The sequence below is a fragment of the Carcharodon carcharias genome (assembly GCF_017639515.1).
Source record: "Carcharodon carcharias isolate sCarCar2 chromosome 27 unlocalized genomic scaffold, sCarCar2.pri SUPER_27_unloc_1, whole genome shotgun sequence".
NCBI lineage: Eukaryota > Metazoa > Chordata > Chondrichthyes > Lamniformes > Lamnidae > Carcharodon > Carcharodon carcharias.
In genome coordinates, this window is record NW_024470624.1 from 6,231,332 (window position 1) to 6,254,926 (window position 23,595).

Consider the following 23,595-nt stretch of genomic DNA (forward strand, 5'->3'; position numbering starts at 1 on the left):
GTAGGGAGGTCATGTTGGAGTTGTACAGAACCTTGGTGGGGCCACAGCTGGAGTGCTGTGTGCAGTTCTGGTCGCCACATTATAGGAAGGATATGATCGCACTGGAGGGGGTGCAGAGGAGATTCACCAGGATGTTGCCTGGGATGAAACATTTAAGTTATGAAGAGAGGTTGGATAGACTTGGGTAGTTTTCGTTGGAGCAGAGAAGACTGAGGGGCGACCTGATCAAGGTGTACAAGATTATGAGGGGCACGGACAGGGTGGATACGGAGCAGCTCTTCCCCTTAGTTGAAGGGTCGGTCATGAGGGGGACACAAGTTCAAGGTGAGGGGCAGGAGGTTTAGGGGGGATGTGAGGGGAAAAGCATTTTTACCCAGAGGGTGGTGATGGTCTGGAATGCGCTGTCTGGGAGGGTGGTGGAGGCGGGTTGCCTCAAATCCTTTAAAAAGTACCTGGATGAGCACTCGGCACGTCATAACATTCAAGGCTATGGGGCCGAGCGCTGGTCAATGGGGTTAGGTAGGTAGGTCAGGTGTTTCTCACGTGTCAGTGCAGACTCGATGGGCCGAAGGGCCTCTTCTGCACCGAGAGATTCTGTGATTCTATTTCCGGTATGTAACTTGCACTTTCTACTGTGAGGACAGGCACAAAATATTTGTTCAACGGTTCTGCCATTTCCTCATTCCCCATCATAATTTCTCCAGTTTCTGCCTCCCCAAGGGTTTAGCTACTCTCATCCTTTTCACATGCTTGCTTCCTTCACTGGACGAGGTATTGAATACAGAAACAGGGATGGGATGCTGAACTGTGTGAAACGCTGATTAGGCCAGAACTTTTAAAAAAAAATTCATACAGGGGGATGTGGGCGTCGCTGGGCTGGGCTGAGCATTTATTGCCCCTTCCCCTAATTGCCCCCTTGAGAAGGTGGTGGGGGGGGGTGAGCCGCCTTCTTGAGCCACTGCAGTCTGTGCAGTGCAGGTACGCCCACCGTGCTGTTAGGGAGGGAGTTCCCAGGATTTTGGACTCGGCAACAGTGAATAGACGGCCGATACGTTTCCAAGCCAGAAAGCGGGAATTTTGTGTGCCGCTCTGGTCGCCGTGTTACAGGGAAGGTATGATTTGCTCTGGAGAGAGTACAGAGGAGGTTTACGAGAACGTTGCCAGAGAAGGCAGCAACGCCCGCACCAAGTTTGTCCGAGAGGAATAAACGTTACGACGTAAACTGGGGGAGGTGGACAGATGGAGATACCGGTCTCCCCCACCCCCACCCTCCCTACTGCCTGATATATAAAATGTTTGTGGAAAAGGGGCAAGGGGAGAGGGAAGAGACAGAGAGAGAGAGAGAGAGAGATGGAGACAGAGAGAGAGAGAGAGAGAGAGAGAGAGAGAGAGACAGACAGAGAGAGAGAGAGAGAGAGAGAGGGAGACAGAGAGAGAGAAAGAGACAGAGAGAGAGTGAAAGAGACAGAGAGAGAGAGACAGAGAGAGAGAGAGACAGAGAGAGGGAGACAGACAGAAAGACAGACAGAGAGAGACAGAGAGAGAGAAAGAGAGAGAGAGAGGGAGACAGACAGAGAGACAGACAGAGAGAGAGACAGAGAGAGAGAGGGATAGAGACAGAGAGAGAGAGAGGGAGACAGACAGAGAGACAGACAGAGAGAGAGACAGAGAGAGAGGGAGAGAGACAGAGAGAGCACAATGGAGATAGAGAGAGAGACAGACAGAGAGAGAGAGACAGAGAGAGAGACCGACAGAGAGATGGAGACAAGAGAGAGAGAGAGAGACACGGAGAGCCAGACAGACAGAGGGAGGGAGAGAGAGAGAGACAGTGAGAGAGAGAGAGAGAGAGCGGCACAGAGAGAGACAGAGAGAGAGAGGCACAGAGAGAGAGAGAGACACGGAGAGACAGACAGACAGAGGGAAGGAGAGAGATAGAGAGAGAGGGGCACAAAGACAGAGAGAGAGACAGAGAGAGACAGCAAAAGGGGGGCACAGATGGGTGCACGCCTCAGGGTTGTGCGTGGGGTGGGGGAGGGAGGGGGCCGGGACCCCTTGGTGGAGGTGGGTCCTCCTCGGGTCTTCCGCAGGGGAAGTTAGTCTTCTCCCGGGCAGCCGGCGCTGACCAGACACGGTCCTCCGAACAGGGGGTGACGAGACATCGTTCTTTTCAGCAACCGAGTCCTTGCGGACAGCGCCGGGCACCCCAAACATACACGGCTCAATGGAAATTGGCATCCGTTCAGCGCCTTGGCACGAATGTTCACACCGCGCCCAGCACACACCCCCCCCTTGGTGAGAGTACCGATGCGGGTGGCGGGGGGGGGGGTCCCGCCAGGAAGGGAGGAAGGCAGCTTGCCGCAAGCTGAAGGCTTTACAGACCTGTCGCCAGGGCGACGATGCACTTCCCGCTCATCTCAGGGGTCTCGCCGCTGGTGAACATGTCCACCATCTGTAAAAAGGGAGAGCGCAGAGAGAGGTCAGCACGGGGCCCGGGGCCAGATGGAATAACACACCCGGCAGCAGACCGAGGACCCACCCCAACAACCCCACCCCCCCACCCCACCCACGACACTCACTCGATCCAACTTTCTCACCCTCACCCGGCTGCTCTCTCTCTCTCTCCATCTCTCCCTCACCCTAAACTCCCTCTCCCTAAACTCCCTCTCTCTCTCCCTCCCTCCCTCATCCTAAACTCCCTCTCTCTCCATCTCTCCCTCACCCTAAACTCCCTCTCTCTCCATCTCTCCCTCACCTAAACTCCCTCTCTCTCTCCCTCCCTCCCTCACCCTAAACTCCCACTCTCTCCATATCTCCCTCGCCTAAACTCCCTCTCTCCCTCCCTCCCTCACCCTAAACTCCCTCTCTCTCCCTCCCTCCCTCATCCTAAACTCCCTCTCTCTCCATCTCTCCCTCACCTAAACTCCCTCTCTCTCTCCCTCCCTCCCTCACCCTAAACTCCCTCTCTCTCTCCCTCCCTCCCTCACCCTAAACTCCCTCTCTCTCCCTCCCTCCCTCACCCTAAACTCCCTCTCTCTCTCTCCATCTCTCCCTCACCTAAACTCCCTCTCTCTCTCCCTCCCTCCCTCACCCTAAACTCCCTCTCTCTCTCCCTCCCTCCCTCACCCTAAACTCCCTCTCTCTCTCCATCTCTCCCTCACCTAAACTCCCTCTCTCTCTCCCTCCCTCCCTCACCCTAAACTCCCTCTCTCTCTCCATCTCTCCCTCACCTAAACTCCCTCTCTCTCTCCCTCCCTCCCTCACCCTAAACTCCCTCTCTCTCTCCATCTCTCCCTCACCTAAACTCCCTCTCTCTCTCCCTCCCTCCCTCACCCTAAACTCCCTCTCTCTCTCCATCTCTCCCTCACCCTAAACTCCCTCTCTCTCTCCATCTCTCTCTCACCCTAAACTCCCTCTCTCTCTCCATCTCTCCCTCACCTAAACTCCCTCTCTCTCTCCCTCCCTCCCTTACCCTAAACTCCCTCTCTCTCTCCATCTCTCCCTCACCCTAAACTCCCTCTCTCTCTCCATCTCTCCCTCACCCTAAACTCCCTCTCTCTCCATCTCTCCCTCACCCTAAACTCCCTCTCTCTCTCCATCTCTCCCTCACCTAAACTCCCTCTCTCTCTCCCTCACCCTAAACTCCCTCTCTCTCTCCCTCCCTCCCTCACCCTAAACTCCCTCTCTCTCCCTCTCCCTAAACTCCCTCTCTCTCTCCCTCCCTCCCTCATCCTAAACTCCCTCTCTCTCCATCTCTCTCTCACCCTAAACTCCCTCTCTCTCTCCATCTCTCCCTCACCTAAACTCCCTCTCTCTCTCCCTCCCTCCCTCATCCTAAATTCCCTCTCTCCATCTCTCCCTCACCCTAAACTCCCTCTCTCTCTCCATCTCTCCCTCACCCTAAACTCCCTCTCTCTCTCCATCTCTCCCTCACCCTAAACTCCCTCTCTCTCTACATCTCTCCCTCACCCTAAACTCCCTCTCTCTCTACATCTCTCCCTCACCCTAAACTCCCTCTCTCTCCCTCCCTCCCTCACCCTAAACTCCCTCTCTCTCACCCTCCCTCACCCTAAACTCCCTCTCTCTCCCTCCCTCCCTCACCCTAAACTCCCTCTCTCTCTCCATCTCTCCCTCACCCTAAACTCTCTCTTTTTCCCTCCCTCCCTCACCCTAAACTCCCTCTCTCCCTCCCTCCCTCACCCTAAACTCCCTCTCTCACTCTCTCTCTCCCTCACCCTGAGCTCCATCTCACTCTCTCTCTCCCTCCCACACCCTGAGCTCTCTCTCTCCCTCACCCTGAGCTCTCTCTCTCTCTCTCCTTCCCTCACCGAGCTCTCTCTCTCCCTCCCTCACCTTGAGCTCTCTCTCCCTCTCTCCGTCTGTCAGCCTGAGCTCCCTCCCCCTCTCTGTCCATCACCCTGAGCTCCCTCCCCCTCCTTCTCTCACCCTGAGCTCTCTCTCTCTCTCCCCTTCCCTCACCCTGAGCTCTCTCTCTCTCCTTCCCACACCCTGAGCGCCCTCCCTCTTTCCATCCTTCACCATGAGCTCCCTCCCTCTTTCCTTCCCTCACCCTGAGCTTTTTGATCCTCTCTCCTTCCCTCACCCTGACCTCTCTCTCTCTCCATCTATCACCCTAACCTCTCTCTCTCTCTCTCCCTCCCTCACACTGAGCTCTATCTCCCTCTCTCTTTCCCTTACACTGAGCTCTCTCTCTCTCTCTCCGTCTCTCACACTGAGCTCTCTCTCTCTCTCTCTCCGTCTCTCACACTGAGCTCTCTCTCTCTCTCTACTTTCCTCACCCTGATCTCTCCCTCTCTCTCCATCCATCACACTAAACTCCCTCTCTCTCTCTATCCCTCACACTGAGCTCTCTCTCTCTCCTTCTCTCACACTGAGCTCTCTCTCTCTCCTTCTCTCACACTGAGCTCTCTCTCTCTCCTCTCACACTGAGCTCTCTCTCTCTCCTTCTCTCACACAGCTCTCTCTCTCCTCTCACACTGAGCTCTCTCTCTCTCCTTCTCTCACACAGCTCTCTCTCTCTCTGCGCTCACACTGAGCTCTCTCTCTCTATCCCTCACACTGAGCTCTCTCTCTCTCCCCTTCCCTCACCCTGAGCTCTCTCTCTCTCCTTCCCACACCATGAGCTCCCTCCCTCTTTCCTTCCCTCACCCTGAGCTTTTTGATCCTCTCTCCTTCCCTCACCCTGACCTCTCTCTCTCTCTCCATCTATCACCCTAAACTCTCTCTCTCTCTCTCCCTCCCTCACACTGAGCTCTCTCTATCTCCCTCTCTCTTTCCCTTACACTGAGCTCTCTCTCTCTCTCCATCTCTCACACTGAGCTCTCTCTCTCTCTCTACTTTCCTCACCCTGATCTCTCCCTCTCTCTCCATCCATCAGACTAAACTCCCCCTCTCTCTCTCTATCCCTCACACTGAGCTCTCTCTCTCCCCTTCTCTCACACTGAGCTCTCTCTCTCTCCTTCTCTCACACTGAGCTCTCTCTCTCTCCTCTCACACTGAGCTCTCTCTCTCTCCTTCTCTCACACAGCTCTCTCTCTCTCCTCTCACACTGAGCTCTCTCTCTATCCCTCACACTGAGCTCTCTCTCTCCTTCTCTCACACTGAGCTCTCTCTCTCTCTATCCCTCACACTGAGGTCTCTCTCTCTCCTTCTCTCACACTGAGCTCTCTCTCTCTCTCCTTCTCTCACACTGAGGTCTCTCTCTCTCTCCTTCTCTCACACTGAGCTCTCTCTCTCTCTCCTCTCACACTGAGCTCTCTCGCTCTCCTTCTCTCACACTGAGCTCTCTCTCTCTCCTTCTCTCACACTGAGCTCTCTCTCTCTCCTTCTCTCACACTGAGCTCTCTCTCTCTCCCTCATACTGAGCTCTCTCTCATTCTCCTCTCACACAGAGCTCTCTCTCCTCTCACACAGAGCTCTCTCTCCTCTCACACAGAGCTCTCTCTCCTCTCACACAGAGCTCTCTCTCTTTCTCTCCTTCTCTCACACTGAGCTCTCTCTCTCTCCTTCTCTCACACTGAGCTCTCTCTCTCTCCTTCTCTCACACTGAGCTCTCTCTCTCTCCTTCTCTCACACTGAGCTCTCTCTCTCTCCTTCTCTCACACTGAGCTCTCTCTCCTTCTCTCACACTGAGCTCTCTTTCTCTCCTTCTCTCACACTGAGCTCTTTCTCTCTCCTTCTATCACACTGAGCTCTCTCTCTCTCCTTCTCTCACAATGAGCTCTTTCTCTCTCCTTCTCTCACACTGAGCTCTCTCTCTCTCCTCTCACCATCACACTCAACTCCCTCTCTCTCTCTATCCCTCACACTGAGCTCTCTCTCTCTCCTTCTCTCACATTGAGCTCTCTCTCTCCTCTCACACTGAGCTCTCTCTCTCTCCTTCTCTCACACTGAGCTCTCTCTCTCTCCCTCATACTGAGCTCTCTCTCTCTCCCTCATACTGAGCTCTCCCTCTCTCCTCTCACACTGAGCTCTCTCTCCTCTCACACTGAGCTCTCTCTCTCTCCTCTCACAGAGCTCTCTCTCTCTTTCTCTCCTTCTCTCACACTGAGCTCTCTCTCTCCTTCTCTCACCCTGAGCTCTCTCTCCTTCTCTCACACTGAGCTCTCTTTCTCTCCTTCTCTCACACTGAGCTCTCTCTCTCTCCCTCTCTCACACTGAGCTCTCTCTCTCTCCTCTCACACTGAGCTCTCTCTCTCTCTATCCCTCACACTGAGCTCTCTCTCTCCTTTCCTCACCCTGAGCTCTCTCTCTCTCTCCTTCTCTCACACTGAGCTCTCTTTCTCTCTCCTTCTCTCACAATGAGCTCTTTCTCTCTCCTTCTCTCACACTGAGCTCTCTCTCTCTCCTCTCACCCTGATCTCTCTCTCTCTCCTCTCACCCTGATCTCTCTCTCTCCATCCATCACACTAAACTCTCTCTCTCTCTATCCCTCACACTGAGCTCTCTCTCTCTCCTTCTCTCACACTGAGCTCTCTCTCTCCTCTCACACTGAGCTCTCTCTCCTTCTCTCACACTGGGCTCCATCTCTTTCTCCTTCTCACACTGAGCTCTCTCTCTCCTTCTCTCACACTGAGCTCTCTCGCTCTCCTTCTCTCAAACTGAGCTCTCTCTCTCTCCTTCTCTCACACTGAGCTCTCTCTCTCTCCTTCTCTCACACTGAGCTCTCTCTCTCTCCTTCTCTCACACTGAACTCTCTCTCTCTCCTCTCACACTGAGCTCTCTCTCTTTCTCTCCTTCTCTCACACTGAGCTCTCTATCCCTCACACTCTCTCTCGCTCTCCTTCTCTCACACTGAGCTCTCTCGCTCTCCTCTCACACTGAGCTCTCTCTCTCTCTCTCTCCTTCTCTCACACTGAGCTCTCTCTCTCTCTCTCCTTCTCTCACACTGAGCTCTCTCTCTCTCCTTCTCTCACACTGAGCTCTCTCTCTCCTTCTCTCAATCTGAGCTCTCTCTCTCTCCTCTCACACTGAGCTCTCTCTCTCCTTCTCTTACACTGAGCTCTCTCTTTCTCCTTTCCTCACTCTGAGCTCTCTCTCTCCTTCTCTCACACTGAGCTCTTTCTCTCCTTCTCTCACACTGAGGTCTCTCTCTCTTTCTCTATCCCTCACACTGAGCTCTCTCGCTCTCCTCTCACACTGAGCTCTCTCACTCTCCTTCTTTCACACTGAGCTCTCTCGCTCTCCTCTCACACTGAGCTCTCTCTCTCTCCTCTCACACTGAGCTCTCTCTCTCTCCTCTCACACTGAGCTCTCTCTCTCTCTCCTTCTCTCACACTGAGCTCTCTCTCTCCTTCTCTCACACTGAGCTCTCTCTCTCTCTCCTTTCCTCACCCTGAGCTTTCTCTCTCCTTCTCTCACACTGAGCTCTCTTTCTCTCCTTCTCTCACGCTGAGCTCTCTCTCTCTCCTTCTCTCACGCTGAGCTCTCTCTCTCTCCTTCTCTCACGCTGAGCTCTCTCTCTCTCCTTCTCTCACACTGAGCTCTCTCTCTCCTTCTCTCACACTGAGCTCTCTCTCTCTCCTTCTCTCATACTGAGCTCTCTCTCTCTCCTTCTCTCACACTGAGCTCTCTCTCTTTCTCTCCTTCTCTCACACTGAGCTCTCTCTCTCTATCCCTCACACTGAGCTCTCTCTCTCTCCTTCTCTCACACTGAGCTCTCTCTCTTTCTCTCCTTCTCTCACACTGAGCTCTCTGTCTCTATCCCTCACACTGAGCTCTCTCTCTCTCCTTCTCTCACACTGAGCTCTCTCTCTCCTTCTCTCACACTGAGCTCTCTCTCTCTCCTCTCACACTGAGCTCTCTCTCTCCTTCTCTCACACTGAGCTCCCTCTCACTCCTTCTCTCACACTGAACTCTCTCTCTCTCCTTCTCTCACACTGAGCTCTCTCTCTTTCTCTCCTTCTCTCACACTGAGCTCTCTCTCTCTCCTTCTCTCACACTGAGCTCTCTCTCTCTCTCTCCTTTCCACACCGATCTCTCTCTCTCCATCCAACACACTAAACTCCCTCTCTCTCGCTATCCCTCAAACTGAGCTATCTCTCTCTCCTTCTCTCACACTGAGCTTTCTCTCTCTCCTTCTCTCACACTGAGCTCTCTCTCTCTCCTTCTCTCACACTGAGCTCTCTCTCTCTCCTCTCACACAGAGCTCTCTCTCTCTCTCTCCTTCTCTCACACTGAGCTCTCTCTCGCTCTCCTTCTCTCACACTGAGCTCTCTCTCTCTCCTTCTCTCACACTGAGCTCTCTCTCTCTCCTTCTCTCACACTGAGCTCTCTCTCTCTCCTTCTCTCACACTGAACTCTCTCTCTCTCCTTCTCTCACACTGAGCTCTCTCTCTTTCTCTCCTTCTCTCACACTGAGCTCTCTATCCCTCACACTCTCTCTCGCTCTCCTTCTCTCACACTGAGCTCTCTCGCTCTCCTCTCACACTGAGCTCTCTCTCTCTCTCTCTCCTTCTCTCACACTGAGCTCTCTCTCTCTCTCTCCTTCTCTCACACTGAGCTCTCTCTCTCTCCTTCTCTCACACTGAGCTCTCTCTCTCTCCTTCTCTCAATCTGAGCTCTCTCTCTCTCTCTCCTCTCACACTGAGCTCTCTCTCTCCTTCTCTTACACTGAGCTCTCTCTTTCTCCTTTCCTCACTCTGAGCTCTCTCTCTCCTTCTCTCACACTGAGCTCTTTCTCTCCTTCTCTCACACTGAGGTCTCTCTCTCTTTCTCTATCCCTCACACTGAGCTCTCTCGCTCTCCTTCTCTCACACTGAGCTCTCTCACTCTCCTTCTTTCACACTGAGCTCTCTCGCTCTCCTCTCACACTGAGCTCTCCTCTCTCTCCTCTCACACTGAGCTCTCTCTCTCTCTCCTTCTCTCACACTGAGCTCTCTCTCTCCTTCTCTCACACTGAGCTCTCTCTCTCTCCTTTCCTCACCCTGAGCTTTCTCTCTCCTTCTCTCACACTGAGCTCTCTTTCTCTCCTTCTCTCACACTGAGCTCTCTCTCTCTCCTTCTCTCACGCTGAGCTCTCTCTCTCTCCTTCTCTCACGCTGAGCTCTCTCTCTCTCCTTCTCTCACACTGAGCTCTCTCTCTCCTTCTCTCACACTGAGCTCTCTCTCTCTATCCCTCACACTGAGCTCTCTCTCTCTCCTTTCCTCACAGAGCTCTCTCTCTCTCCTTCTCTCACACTGAGCTCTCTCTCTCTCCTTCTCTCATACTTAGCTCTCTCTCTCTCCTTCTCTCACACTGAGCTTTCTCTCTTTCTCTCCTTCTCTCACACTGAGCTCTCTCTCTCTATCCCTCACACTGAGCTCTCTCTCTCTCCTTCTCTCACACTGAGCTCTCTCTCTCCTTCTCTCACACTGAGCTCTCTCTCTCTCCTCTCACACTGAGCTCTCTCTCTCTCCTCTCACACTGAGCTCCCTCTCACTCCTTCTCTCACACTGAGCTCCCTCTCACTCCTTCTCTCACACTGAACTCTCTCTCTCTCCTTCTCTCACACTGAGCTCTCTCTCTCTCCTCTCACACAGAGCTCTCTCTCTCTCTCTCCTTCTCTCACACTGAGCTCTCTCTCGCTCTCCTTCTCTCACACTGAGCTCTCTCTCTCTCCTTCTCTCACACTGAGCTCTCTCTCTCTCCTTCTCTCACACTGAGCTCTCTCTCTCTCCTTCTCTCACACTGAACTCTCTCTCTCTCCTTCTCTCACACTGAGCTCTCTCTCTTCTCTCCTTCTCTCACACTGAGCTCTCTATCCCTCACACTCTCTCTCGCTCTCCTTCTCTCACACTGAGCTCTCTCGCTCTCCTCTCACACTGAGCTCTCTCTCTCTCTCTCTCCTTCTCTCACACTGAGCTCTCTCTCTCTCTCTCTCCTTCTCTCACACTGAGCTCTCTCTCTCTCCTTCTCTCACACTGAGCTCTCTCTCTCTCCTTCTCTCAATCTGAGCTCTCTCTCTCTCTCTCCTCTCACACTGAGCTCTCTCTCTCCTTCTCTTACACTGAGCTCTCTCTTTCTCCTTTCCTCACTCTGAGCTCTCTCTCTCCTTCTCTCACACTGAGCTCTTTCTCTCCTTCTCTCACACTGAGGGTCTCTCTCTCTTTCTCTATCCCTCACACTGAGCTCTCTCGCTCTCCTTCTCTCACACTGAGCTCTCTCACTCTCCTTCTTTCACACTGAGCTCTCTCGCTCTCCTCTCACACTGAGCTCTCTCTCTCTCCTCTCACACTGAGCTCTCTCTCTCTCTCCTTCTCTCACACTGAGCTCTCTCTCTCCTTCTCTCACACTGAGCTCTCTCTCTCTCTCCTTTCCTCACCCTGAGCTTTCTCTCTCCTTCTCTCACACTGAGCTCTCTTTCTCTCCTTCTCTCACACTGAGCTCTCTCTCTCTCCTTCTCTCACGCTGAGCTCTCTCTCTCTCCTTCTCTCACGCTGAGCTCTCTCTCTCTCCTTCTCTCACACTGAGCTCTCTCTCTCCTTCTCTCACACTGAGCTCTCTCTCTCTATCCTTCACACTGAGCTCTCTCTCTCTCCTTTCCTCACAGAGCTCTCTCTCTCTCCTTCTCTCACACTGAGCTCTCTCTCTCTCCTTCTCTCATACTGAGCTCTCTCTCTCTCCTTCTCTCACACTGAGCTCTCTCTCTTTCTCTCCTTCTCTCACACTGAGCTCTCTGTCTCTATCCCTCACACTGAGCTCTCTCTCTCTCCTTCTCTCACACTGAGCTCTCTCTCTCCTTCTCTCACACTGAGCTCTCTCTCTCTCCTCTCACACTGAGCTCTCTCTCTCCTTCTCTCACACTGAGCTCCCTCTCACTCCTTCTCTCACACTGAACTCTCTCTCTCTCCTTCTCTCACACTGAGCTCTCTCTCTTTCTCTCCTTCTCTCACACTGAGCTCTCTCTCTCTCCTTCTCTCACACTGAGCTCTCTCTCTCTCTCTCCTTTCCACACCGATCTCTCTCTCTCTCCATCCAACACACTAAACTCCCTCTCTCTCGCTATCCCTCAAACTGAGCTATCTCTCTCTCCTTCTCTCACACTGAGCTCTCTCTCTCTCCTTCTCTCACACTGAGCTCTCTCTCTCTCCTTCTCTCACACTGAGCTCTCTCTCTCTCCTCTCACACAGAGCTCTCTCTCTCTCTCTCCTTCTCTCACACTGAGCTCTCTCTCGCTCTCCTTCTCTCACACTGAGCTCTCTCTCTCTCCTTCTCTCACACTGAGCTCTCTCTCTCTCCTTCTCTCACACTGAGCTCTCTCTCTCTCCTTCTCTCACACTGATCTCTCTCTCTCTCCTTCTCTCACACTGAGCTCTCTCTCTTTCTCTCCTTCTCTCACACTGAGCTCTCTATCCCTCACACTCTCTCTCGCTCTCCTTCTCTCACACTGAGCTCTCTCGCTCTCCTCTCACACTGAGCTCTCTCTCTCTCTCTCTCCTTCTCTCACACTGAGCCTCTCTCTCTCTTCTCCTTCTCTCACACTGAGTCTCTCTCTCTCCTTCTCTCACAATGAGCTCTCTCTCTCTCCTTCTCTCACACTGAGCTCTCTCTCTCTCCTTCTCTCAATCTGAGCTCTCTCTCTCTCTCTCCTCTCACACTGAGCTCTCTCTCTCCTTCTCTTACACTGAGCTCTCTCTTTCTCCTTTCCTCACTCTGAGCTCTCTCTCTCCTTCTCTCACACTGAGCTCTTTCTCTCCTTCTCTCACACTGAGGTCTCTCTCTCTTTCTCTATCCCTCACACTGAGCTCTCTCGCTCTCCTTCTCTCACACTGAGCTCTCTCACTCTCCTTCTTTCACACTGAGCTCTCTCGCTCTCCTCTCACACTGAGCTCTCTCTCTCTCCTCTCACACTGAGCTCTCTCTCTCTCTCCTTCTCTCACACTGAGCTCTCTCTCTCCTTCTCTCACACTGAGCTCTCTCTCTCTCTCCTTTCCTCACCCTGAGCTTTCTCTCTCCTTCTCTCACACTGAGCTCTCTTTCTCTCCTTCTCTCACACTGAGCTCTCTCTCTCTCCTTCTCTCACGCTGAGCTCTCTCTCTCTCCTTCTCTCACGCTGAGCTCTCTCTCTCTCCTTCTCTCACGCTGAGCTCTCTCTCTCTCCTTCTCTCACACTGAGCTCTCTCTCTCCTTCTCTCACACTGAGCTCTCTCTCTCTATCCCTCACACTGAGCTCTCTCTCTCTCCTTTCCTCACAGAGCTCTCTCTCTCTCCTTCTCTCACACTGAGCTCTCTCTCTCTCCTTCTCTCATACTGAGCTCTCTCTCTCTCCTTCTCTCACACTGAGCTCTCTCTCTTTCTCTCCTTCTCTCACACTGAGCTCTCTCTCTCTATCCCTCACACTGAGCTCTCTCTCTCTCCTTCTCTCACACTGAGCTCTCTCTCCCTCTCTCTTTCTCTCACACAGAGCTCTCTCTCTCTCCTTCTCTCACACTGAGCTCTCTCTCTCTCCTTTCCACACCGATCTCTCTCTCTCTCCATCCATCACACTAAACTCCCTCTCTCTCGCTATCCCTCACACTGAGCTATCTCTCTCTCCTTCTCTCACACTGAACTTTATCTCTCTCCTTCTCTCACACTGAGCTCTCTCTCTCTCCTTCTCTCACACTGAGCTCTCTCTCTCTCCTTCTCTCACACTGAGCTCTCTCTCTCTCCTCTCACACTGAGCTCTCTCTCTCTCCTCTCACACTGAGCTCTCTCTCTCTCTCTCCTTCTCTCACACTGAGCTCTCTCTCTCTCTCCTTCTCTCACACTGAGCTCTCTCTCTCTCTCCTTCTCTCACACTGAGCTCTCTCTCTCTCTATCCCTCACACTGAGCTCTCTCTCTCCTTCTCTCACACTGAACTCTCTCTCCATCCCTCACCATGAGCTCTCCGTCCATCCCTCACCCTGAGCTCTCCGTCGCTCTCTCCATCCCTCACCCTGAGCTCTCCGTCCCTCTCTCCTTCCCTCCCCTGAGCTCTCTCTACATCCCTCACCCTGAAATCTCTCTCCCTCTATCTCTCTCTCTGCTTCCCTCATCCTGAGCTCTCTCTCTCTCCCTCGCTCCATCCCTCACCCTGACCTCTGCTCCCTTTATCTCTCTCCTTCCCGCATGCTGGGCTCTCTCTCCATCCCTCACCCTGACCTCTCTCTCCGCTCTCCTTCCCTCAATGAGCTCTCTCTCTCTCTCTGCTTCCCTCACCCTGAACTCTCTCTCCCTCTCTCCTTCCCTCCCCGAGTTCTCCCTCCTCTCCTTCACTCCCTTGAGCTCTCTCTCCCTCTCTCCTTCCCTCCCTCGAGCTCACTCTCCTCCTCTCCTTCCCTCACCCTGAGCTCTCCCTCTGTCTCTCGTTCCTTCAACCGAGCTCTCTCTCCCTCCCTTCCCAAGCTCTCTCTTTCCAACACTCTGAGTTCTCTCTCTCCTTCCCTCATTTAGCTCTCTCTCTCCTCTCACTGAGCTCTCTCTCTCCTCTCACTGAGCTCTCTCTATCCTTCTCTCATCGAGCTCTCTCTCTCCTTCCCTCACCGAGCTCTCTCTCTCTTTCTCTCACCGAGTTCTCTCTCACCTTCCCTCACTGAGCTCTCTCTCTCCTCTCACTGAGCTCTCTCTCTCCTTCTCTCACCGAGCTCTCTCCTTCCCTCACCGAGCTCTCTCTTTCTCTCACCAAGCTCTCTCTCCCTCTCTCCTTCCCACACCCTGAGCTCTCTCTCACTCTCCTTCCCTCACCAAGCTCTCGCTCTCCCCCCACCCCTCAGTGCTGGGACCACCCACCCCAGCACCTCTCCCCAACCCCTCTGCCTTGGGACCACCCACCCCAGCACCTCCCCCCAACCCCTCTGCCCCGGGACCTCCCACCCCAGCACCTGCCCCCACCCCATTGCCCTGGGACCACCCACCCCAGCACCTCCCCCCAAGCCCTCTGCCCTGGGACCACCCACCCCAGCACCTCCCCCAACGCCTCAGCACTGGGACCACCCACCCAGCATCTCCCCCCACCCCATTGCCCTGGGACCTCCCACCCAAGCACCTCCCCCCAACCCCTCTGCCCCGGGACCTCCCACCCCAGCACCTCCCCCCAACCCCTCTGCCCTGGGACCTCCCGCCCAAGCACCTCCCCCCAACCCCTCTGCCCTGGGACCTCCCACCCCAGCACCTCCCCCCAACCCCTCTGCCCTGGGACCTCCCACCCAGCACCTCCACCCACCCCATTGCCCTGGGACCACCCACCGCAGCACCTCCCCCCCACCCCATTGCCCTGGGACCACCCACCCCAGCACCTCCACCCAACCCCTCTGCCCTGGCACCTCCCACCCCAGCACCTCCCCCCACCCCATTGCCCTGGGACCACCCACCCCAGCACCTCCCCCGACCCCTCTGCCTTGGGACCACCCACCCCAGCACCTCCCTCCAATCCCTCTGCCCTGGGACCACCCACCTCAGCACCTCCCCCAACCCCTCAGCACTGGGACCACCCACCTCAGCACATCCCCCCACCCCTCAGCCCTGGGACCACCCACCCCAGCACCTCCCCCAACCCCTCAGCCCTGGGACCACCCACCCCAGCACCTCCCCCCAACACCTCTGCCTTGGGACCACCCACCTCAGCACCTCCCCCAACACCTCTGCCCTGGGTCCTCCTGGTGCTTCTTGCTGTCTCGCTCACCTGCTGCTCTGCTTTGGTTTTCACCTCCCTGTTGATGATCAATTCAGTGATAGTCTCAGTACGCACCGCTCCGGGCCACAGGGACACATATGACACACCATCTCTCCGCAACTCATGGGCACAGTCTGCTGCCAGTCGATCACACTGCAGGGAGAGAGTGAGGGAGAGAGAGCTGTGTGAGGCTACGCGAGAGAGAGAGAGCGAGTGAGAGACCGAGAGAGAAAGACACCGAGAGAGAGAGAGAGAAGACAGACAGATAGGGAGAGAGAGAGACAGTGACAGAGAGAGAGACCGAGACAGACAGAGAAAGGCAGAGAGAGACAGAGATAGAGAGAAAGAAAGAAAGAAACAGCGACAGACAAAGGGAGACAGACAGAGAGAGAGAGACAGACAGCGAGGCAGGGTGTGTGTGAGAGAGAATGAGTCATAAAGAGAGAAAGAAAGAGAGAGACACACAGAAAGAGAGAGATAGAGAGGGAGAGCGTGAGTGAGATGCGAGGCAGAGAGAGAGAGAGAGAATGACAGAGAGAGAGAATGACAAAGAATGAGACAGAAAGAGAGGGAGAGACGGGAGGCAGAGAGGGAGAAACTGAGCGAGAGAGAGAGATAGGAGGCAGAGAGAGACGGAAGGTAGAAAGAGAGCTAGATGAGAGGCAGAGAGAAAACAAGAGAGATGGGAGGTGCACAGAGAGAGAGAGAGAGAGATGAGAGGCAGAAAGAGAGAGGGGGAAAGGGGCAGAGACTGGATGCTGAGAGAAAGAGAGAGTGAGAGAGAGAGACATGAGGCAGAGAGAGGGAGATGGAAGGCAGAGAGACAGCTAGATAAGAGGCAGAGAGAGAGCAAGAGCGAGATGGAGGTAGAGAGTCAGAGAGAGATCAAGAGAGGGGAAGCAGAAAGAGTTATAAGGGAGTCAGTGAGAGAGAGAGAGAGACAGGAAGCAAAGAGAGAGGTGCGGGCGTCAGAGAGAGAGAGAGACAGGAGGCAGAGAGAGAGGTACGGGAGGCATAGAGAGAAATACGGGAGGCAGAGAGAGAGACAGGAGGCAGAGAGAGAGATACGGGAGGCAGAGAGAGAGATACGGGAGGCAGAGAGAGAGACAGGAGGCAGAGAGAGAGATACGGGAGGCAGAGAGAGAGATACGGGAGGCAGAGAGAGAGATACGGGAGGCAGAGAGAGAGATACGGGAGGCAGAGAGAGAGATACGGGAGGCAGAGCGAGAGATACGGGAGGCAGAGCGAGAGATACGGGAGGCAGAGAGAGAGAGATGGGTGGCAGAGAGAGAGATACGGGAGGCAGAGAGAGAGAGATGGGTGGCAGAGAGAGAGTGAGAGATGGGTGGCAGGCAGGGAGAGAGAGCCAGGAGGCCAGAAGAGATAGAGAGGAGGCAGGGAGGGAGTGAGAGAGACAGGAGGCAGAGAGAGACAGAGAGATGGGAGGCAAAGATAGAGATGGGAAGCAGAAAGTGACAGAGAGAGAGAGAGAGAGACAGAGTCTGGGAGAGTGAGGGAGTATGAGAGAGAGACAGAGTCTGGGAGAGTGAGAGGGAGTGTGTGTGTGTGTGAGAGAGACAGACTGGGAGAGTGAGAGGGAGAGTGTGAGAGAGAGAGAGACAGAGTCTGGGAGAGTGAGAGGGAGTGTGAGCGTGTGAGGGAGAGAGAGAGAGACTGGAAGAGTGAGAGAGAGAGTGTGAGAGAGAGAGAGACAGAGACTGGGAGAGTGAGAGGTAGTGTGAGTGTGTGAGAAAGAGAGAGAGAGACAGAGACTGGGAGTGTGAGAGGGAGAGTGAGAGAGAGAGAGAGACTGGGAGAGAGAGAGGGAGTGTGAGTGTGTGTGAGAGAGAGAGAGACAGAGAGACTGGGACAGTGAAAGGGAGTGTGAGTGTGTGAGAGAGAGAGACTGGGAGAGGGAGAGAGAGAGTGTGAGTGTGTGAGAGAGAGAGACTGGGAGAGTGAGAGGAAGTGTGAGTGTGTGAGAGAGAAAGAGATAGAGAGAGAGACTGGGAGAGAGAGTGTGAGTGTGTGAGAGAGATAGAGAGATAAGACTGGGAGAGTGAGAGGGAGTGTGTGTGTGTTTGAGAGAGAGACAGAGTCTGGGAGAGTGAGAGGGAGTGTGAGTGTGTGAGAGAGAGACAGAGCGACTGGGAGAGTGAGGGAGTGTGAGAGAGAGAGAGACTGGGAGAGTGAGAGGGAGTGAGTGTGTGAGAGAAAGAGAGAGACTGGGAAAGTGAGGGAGTGTGAGAGAGAGACAGAGACTGGGAGAGTGAGAGGGAGTGTGAGTGTGTGAGAGGGAGAGAGAGAGAGACTGGGAGAGTGAGGGAGTGTGAGAGAGAGACAGAGTCTGGGAGAGTGAGAGGGAGTGTGAGTGTGTGAGAGAGACTGGGAGAGAGAGTGTGAGTGTGTGAGAGAGAGAGATAAGACAGGGAGAGTGAGAGGGAGTATGTGTGTGTGTGAGAGAGACAGAGAGTGGGAAGTGAGAGAGAGAGTGTGAGAGAGTGAGACAGAGTCTGGGAGAGTGAGAGGGAGTGAGTATGTGTGAGAGAGAGAGAGAGTCTGGGAGAGTGAGAGGGAGTGTGAGTGTGTGAGAGAGAGAGAGACTGGGAGAGTGAGAGGGAGTGTGAGTGTGTGAGAGAGAGAGAGAGAGACTGGGAGAGTGAGGGAGTGTGAGAGAGAGAGAGACTGGGAGAGTGAGAGGGAGTGAGTGTGTGAGAGAGAGAGAGAGAGACTGGGAGAGTGAGGGAGTGTGAGAAAGAGAGAGAGTCTGGGAGAGTGAGAGCGAGTGAGTGTGTGTGAGAGAGAGACAGAGTCTGGGAGAGTGAGAGGGAGTGTGAGTGTGTGAGAGAGAGAGAGAGAGACTGGGAGAGTGAGGGAGTATGAGAGAGAGACAGAGACTGGGAGAGTGAGAGGGAGTGTGAGTGTGAGAGAGAGAGACAGAGTCTGGGAGAGTGAGAGGGAGTGTGAGTGCGTGAGAGAGAGACAGAGTCTGGGAGAGTGAGAGGGAGTGTGAGTGTGTGAGAGAGAGAGAGAGAGACTGGGAGAGTGAGAGGGAGTGTGAGTGTGTGAGAGAGAGAGAAAGACTGGGAGAGTGAGGGAGTGTGAGAGAGACAGAGACTGGGAGAGTGAGAGGGAGTGTGAGTATGTGAGAGAGAGACAGAGTCTGGGAGAGTGAGGGAGTGTGAGAAAGAGAGAGAGTCTGGGAGAGTGAGAGTGAGTGAGTATGTGTGAGAGAGAGACAGAGTCTAGGAGAGTGAGAGGGAGTGTGAGTGTGTGAGAGAGAGAGAGAGAGAGAGACTGGGAGACTGGGAGAGTGAGGGAGTGTGAGAGAGAGACAGAGACTGGGAGAGTGAGAGGGAGTGTGAGTGTGAGAGAGAGAGAGACAGAGTCTGGGAGAGTGAGAGGGAGTGTGAGAGAGAGAGAGAGAGAGACAGAGACTGGGAGAGTGAGGGATTGTGAGAGAGAGACAGAAAGACTGGGAGAGAGTGTGTGAGAGAGAAAGAGAGACAGAGTCTGGGAGAGTGAGAGAGAGTGTGAGTGTGTGAGAGAGAGAGAGAGACTGGGAGAGTGAGGGAGTGTGAGAGAGAGACAGAAAGACTGGGAGAGTGAGTGTGTGTGAGAGACAGCGAGAGAGACAGAGAGACTGGGAGAGTGAGAGAGAGTGTGAGGGTGTGTGAGAGCGAGAGAGACTGGGAGAGTGAGGGAGTGTGAGAGAGAGAGAGTCTGGGAGAGTGAGAGTGAGTGTGAGTGTGTGTGAGAGCGAGAGAGACTGGGAGAGTGAGAGTGAGTGTGAGTGTGTGTGAGAGCAAGAGAGACAGTGTGAAAGAGGCAGACAAGAGATGGAGGGAGAGCAGCGCAACAGTCAGACTGGGAGATGGAGCCTCTCAAGGCGCATGAACAACACGTGACCCCTGGTCTGTTTATCCGCGCTGCCCTGGTACTCACTGCGGCCTTGCCAACGCCGTAAGCCACGTTGAAGATGTAGCGCAGTCCGCCCATGGAGGAGATGACGACGATGAGCCCCCGTTTCGCCTCCACCATCATCTGGGCCGCGTACACCGAGCAGATATAGTGGCCCCTGCGGGTGGGGGGGGGTGGGTGCAAAACAACCAATTGGACATTCTGCGGACCTCCAGGGCTCTTCCGTACCCCCCCCACCACCACCACCTCCCAACATACCCACCCCCCACCACCCTACCCCCACCCCACCCCACCCCCTCACTCATCTCATGCAGGGCACTGCCCCCCTCGCTGGGGTATCTCAGACCCGTGGTCATCCAGGCAGTGAGCTGCTTAGTCATGGGGTAGAGGGGCCGGAGGGTGGGAGTGACTGACACGCAAATATCGCTGTGTGGGTGGGGAAAGGGGGGGGGGGGGCACTGGATCTGGACCCAGGGTCCCAGTGGGCCTGTCCCACATATCGACATTCGGGGTTAAGTACTCAACAGCGCCAACACCAGGTGGGGTGGATGTCTGTGCGGGCGGCTTACAACCTTCAGAACGGCCGGCCCCAATGGAGTCGGCGCACCCCTGGGTGACCACTCTGGCGCCACCACCACCACCACCCCCACCAGCGGTTACGCTGGTGGTGGCGGAGGGGGAAGGGGAGGGGATAGCTCCGCTCGCGGGATCCCCTCCGCTTCCTGGTGGCGGCTTCCGTCAGCGGTGGCTGCCGTCGCCGCTTCAGGCATCGCGCTGGACTCGGATCAACTCAAGTCAGCACGGGGTGAGCGGGCGAGATGTCAGGGGCGCGCAAGACGCCTTTTGACACAGGGCGGACACCACGCTGTCCTCCTCCAGCGCCTCTCCCACCCCCCCCACCCTCCCGTCGTCCCGCTGGGGCGGGGCTGCTCTGGCCCGGTTCCGTCCTTATCCATCTCACCGCGGCTGGGGAATCGCTAGCGGCGGCTTCTCTCCCTGCTCCCACCCCGTTACCTCTGGTGTTCCCCCACCCCCCCCAAGGATCGATCCTTGTCCCCCCCACCACCCCCACTCCTACTTCTCACCTGCATTCTGCCCCTTGGCGACATTGTCCGACAGCGCAGCGTTAGATTCTACATAGACCCTGATGACACCCAGCTCCACCTCACCATCCCCCCCACCCCCTTTCTCTTGACTCCTGCTAAATTATCAGGCTGCTTATCCAACGTCCAGTCCTGGGCTGAGCAGACATTTCCTCCAGTTCAATGTCGGGGAGGCTGAAGCCACTGTTTTCGGTCCCTGCTCCAAATGCCATTCCCAAGCTGCCTTCTCCATCCCTCTCCCTGGCTACGGCCTGAGGTTGAACCGGACTGTTCACAGTCTTCACGTCGCATTAGACCCAGAGGCGAGCTTCCAACCCATACATTCAGATCACCACCAAGTCCGCACATTTCCACCACCGTGAGGGAGAGGGGGCTAACGGACTGGTTCCGAGCTCAGGGCAGTGTTTGTTACCTGGGCACCGAATGGGTGCTTTACTTGCTAATCACGTTTTTTTTAGTGGGGGGGGGGGGGTGGGGGGGGAGCGGGTGGGTGTCTGGAGTCACGTGTAGTCCAGATAGGGTAAGGACGGCAGATTTCCCTTCCCTAAAGGGGAACGTTAGTGAAGCCCGGATGGGTTTTGATGACGATCGACGGTGGCTGTCACGGTCACCGTGACTGCGACGTGCTCGACGTTCGGCGAATTTGAAATTCCCCCGGCTCCCACGGTGGGGTTGGAACCCCGTGAGCCCCCGGAGCGTTAGCCCGGGCCTCTGGGTTACCAGTCCAGTGACCTTATCACCGCACCGCCGTCTTTCCCCCACCCCCACCCCCACCAACCCCGTTCCCCCGACACCGTTACCCGTGGACAGCAGGGGTATATACCGCTGAACCGAACAGGACAACGCGCACCGAATGGAAGGGATAATCGCGGCAAAGCTGATCAAAGCCAGGCAGGTAGTCACAACAGGGGCGGAGAGAAGTCCTCCTACGGCTAACTAAGCCAAGGCGAGCTTGACCTGGGAATGGGCCGACCAACAAAGCGGCTGATCCGGCGTCCAGCTAACCGACGCTCATCCAGGAGAGGCTTCCGCACGGGCCCTTTCCCAAAGCCGTGTAAACAACCCCCCCCCCCACCCCGGCCCTTGAAAAACCCCTCGCGACTGGCACTCAAGGAAGGGAAGGCAGCCAGGTTGCTTGCTGAACGGGAAGAGTTCCCCCGGTCGAGCCAAGCAAGGGGATCTCGGTCGAGGGCTGCCCCCTTGAGCGGCCTACAGTCGTGTCTCGGATCGAGCCGCCCGAGCTGAGCCGGGGTGGGGGGGGGGAGGTGCTGCCGCAGTAAGGGGGCCGGGGGTCGGGGCTTCAGGCTGCGCCAATCGTTACAGGCCCTGGTCTCCGATTTTGAGGGAGGGGTCGGACCTCCTGCACCTCGGTAACATCGCACCCCCCCACCCCCGTCCCACCCACCCCCTCCCCCCACACACACACACACCGTCCTTCCCGCACTCACCGCAGGCCAACGTTATTGATGTCGTCCCAGGTTGAGGCCGGCGTCTCCCAGAACTTCTTCCCCTGGTTATTCAATATGGCCTGCGGGCGGAAGGAGAGAGAGCGGGGGTGGGGGTCACGGCACAGCCGAGCGAGGGAGGTCCCCGGGCGGCCGGGCTCCGCCGGACGCTTCCGCCCCCTTGTTCCCCGGGTTCCAGCTGCCACCCACTTACCCCCCCTCTCCAAACCTCCTCCCCCACCCCCCCCACCCCCGGGAGGAGCAGGTCTCTCTCTACCTTACTGAACCCCCACCCACCCCCTCCAGATTGGATCAATACTCAAGAGACTACAAACCCCTCGTCCGTGCCCCCTTCGTCCCGTTCCCCCCAAACCCCACTCCCCACCCCCACCCCGCCCCCACCCCCTCTCCGCGCTCTGCCAACGCCTCTGTTATAAAATCCTCGCCCTCGTTGGCCAATCCCCCCCCACCACCCGCACTCCCTCCCCGCCAAACACCCCCCCCCCCCCCACTTCTCCCTGGCCTCGCCCTTCCTCCAACACACCCCTCCCTCCCCAAATCCTGCAACGACCTCCTCCTCCTCCTCCTCCTCCCCACCCCCCACACCCACCCCCACCCCGGATCTCCTCGCTCGTCCAATTCCTCCCTCCTACCACCCAGCCGAACAACAACGCCACTGGCAGCCCTGCCTCCAGCTGCCTGGGCTCTGGAATTCTCCCCTCCCCCTCACCCTCCCCTCTCCTCCCCTCCCTCCCCTCTCCTATCCTTCACCTCCCCCTCCCCTCTCCTCCCCTCCCTCTCCTCACCTCCCCTCCCCCTCTCCTCCCCCCCTCCTCCCCTCCCAATCTCCTCCCCTCCCGCTCCCCTCTCCTCCGCCCCCTCCCTCCCCCTCTCCTCCCCCTCCCCTCTCCTCCCCTCCCCCTCTCCTCCCCTCCCCCTCCGCACCCCTTCCCTCCCCACCCCGTCACCTCCCCTCCCCCACTCCTCCTTCCCCCCTCCCCCTCTCCTCCCCCTCCCCTCTCCTCCCCTCCCCTCCCCCTCTCCTCCCCTCCCTCTCCTCTCCTCCCCTATCCCTCACCTCCCCCTCCCCTCTCCTCCCCTCCCTCTCCTCTCCTCCCCTATCCCTCACCTCCCCCTCCCCTCTCCTCCCCTCCCTCTCCTCTCCTCCCCTATCCCTCACCTCCCCCTCCCCTCTCCTCCCCCTCTCCTCCCCTCCCCCTCTCCTCACCTCCCCCTCCCCTCCCCCTCCTCTCCTCCCCTATCCCTCACCTCCCCCTCCCCCTCCCCTCCTCCCCTCCCCCTCTCCTCCCCTCCCTCTCCTCTCCTCCCCTATCCCTCACCTCCCCCTCCCCTCTCCTCCCCCTCCCCTCTCCTCCCCTCCCCCTCTCCTCCCCTCCCTTCCCCTCCCTCTCCTCTCCTCTCCTCCCCTATCCCTCACCTCCCCCTCCCCTCCCCCTCTCCTCCCCTCCCTCTCCTCTCCTCCCCTATCCCTCACCTCCCCCTCCCCCTCCCCTCCCTCTCCTCTCCTCTCCTCCCCTCCCTCTCCTCCCCCTCCCCCTCCCCTCCCTCTCCTCTCCTCTCCTCCCCTCCCTCTCCTCTCCTCCCCTCCCCCTCCCCACCCCGTCACCTCCCCCTCCTCTCCCCTCCCCTCCCACTCGGCCTTGTGACTGAACGTTCTGGCAACCGGTCCTAACATCTCCTTAGGTGGCTCCCTCATCATGGGGGGAGGGGGGAATATTCTGATGGGGGCGAGGGGGAGGGGGGAATGTTTTGATGGGGGAGGGGGGAATATTCTGATGGGGGAGGGGGGAATGTTTTGATGGGGGGGAGGGGGGTATGTTTTGATGGGGGAGGGGGGAATGTTTTGATGGGGGGGAGGGGAATGTTTTGATGGGGGGGAGGGGGGTATGTTTTGATGGGGGAGGGGGGAATATTCTGATGGGGGGAGGGGGAATGTTTTGATGGGGGGGAGGGGGGTATGTTTTGATGGGGGG

At 56.3% G+C, this 23,595-nt stretch overlaps 1 protein-coding gene across 1 annotated transcript in view; it reads right to left on the reverse strand.

The window, feature by feature from the left end:
* dhrs1 (dehydrogenase/reductase (SDR family) member 1) overlaps positions 1-23,595 on the reverse strand; it is a 102,935-nt gene that overhangs the window by 74,926 nt on the left and 4,414 nt on the right. The window contains exons 3-6 of the mRNA XM_041180769.1: positions 21,605-21,781; positions 19,078-19,210; positions 15,142-15,285; positions 2,380-2,449 (exon numbers count right to left, since the gene is read on the reverse strand). Coding sequence (XP_041036703.1) covers positions 2,380-2,449; positions 15,142-15,285; positions 19,078-19,210; positions 21,605-21,781 — 524 coding nt within the window. The remainder of the gene's footprint in view (positions 1-2,379; positions 2,450-15,141; positions 15,286-19,077; positions 19,211-21,604; positions 21,782-23,595) is intronic.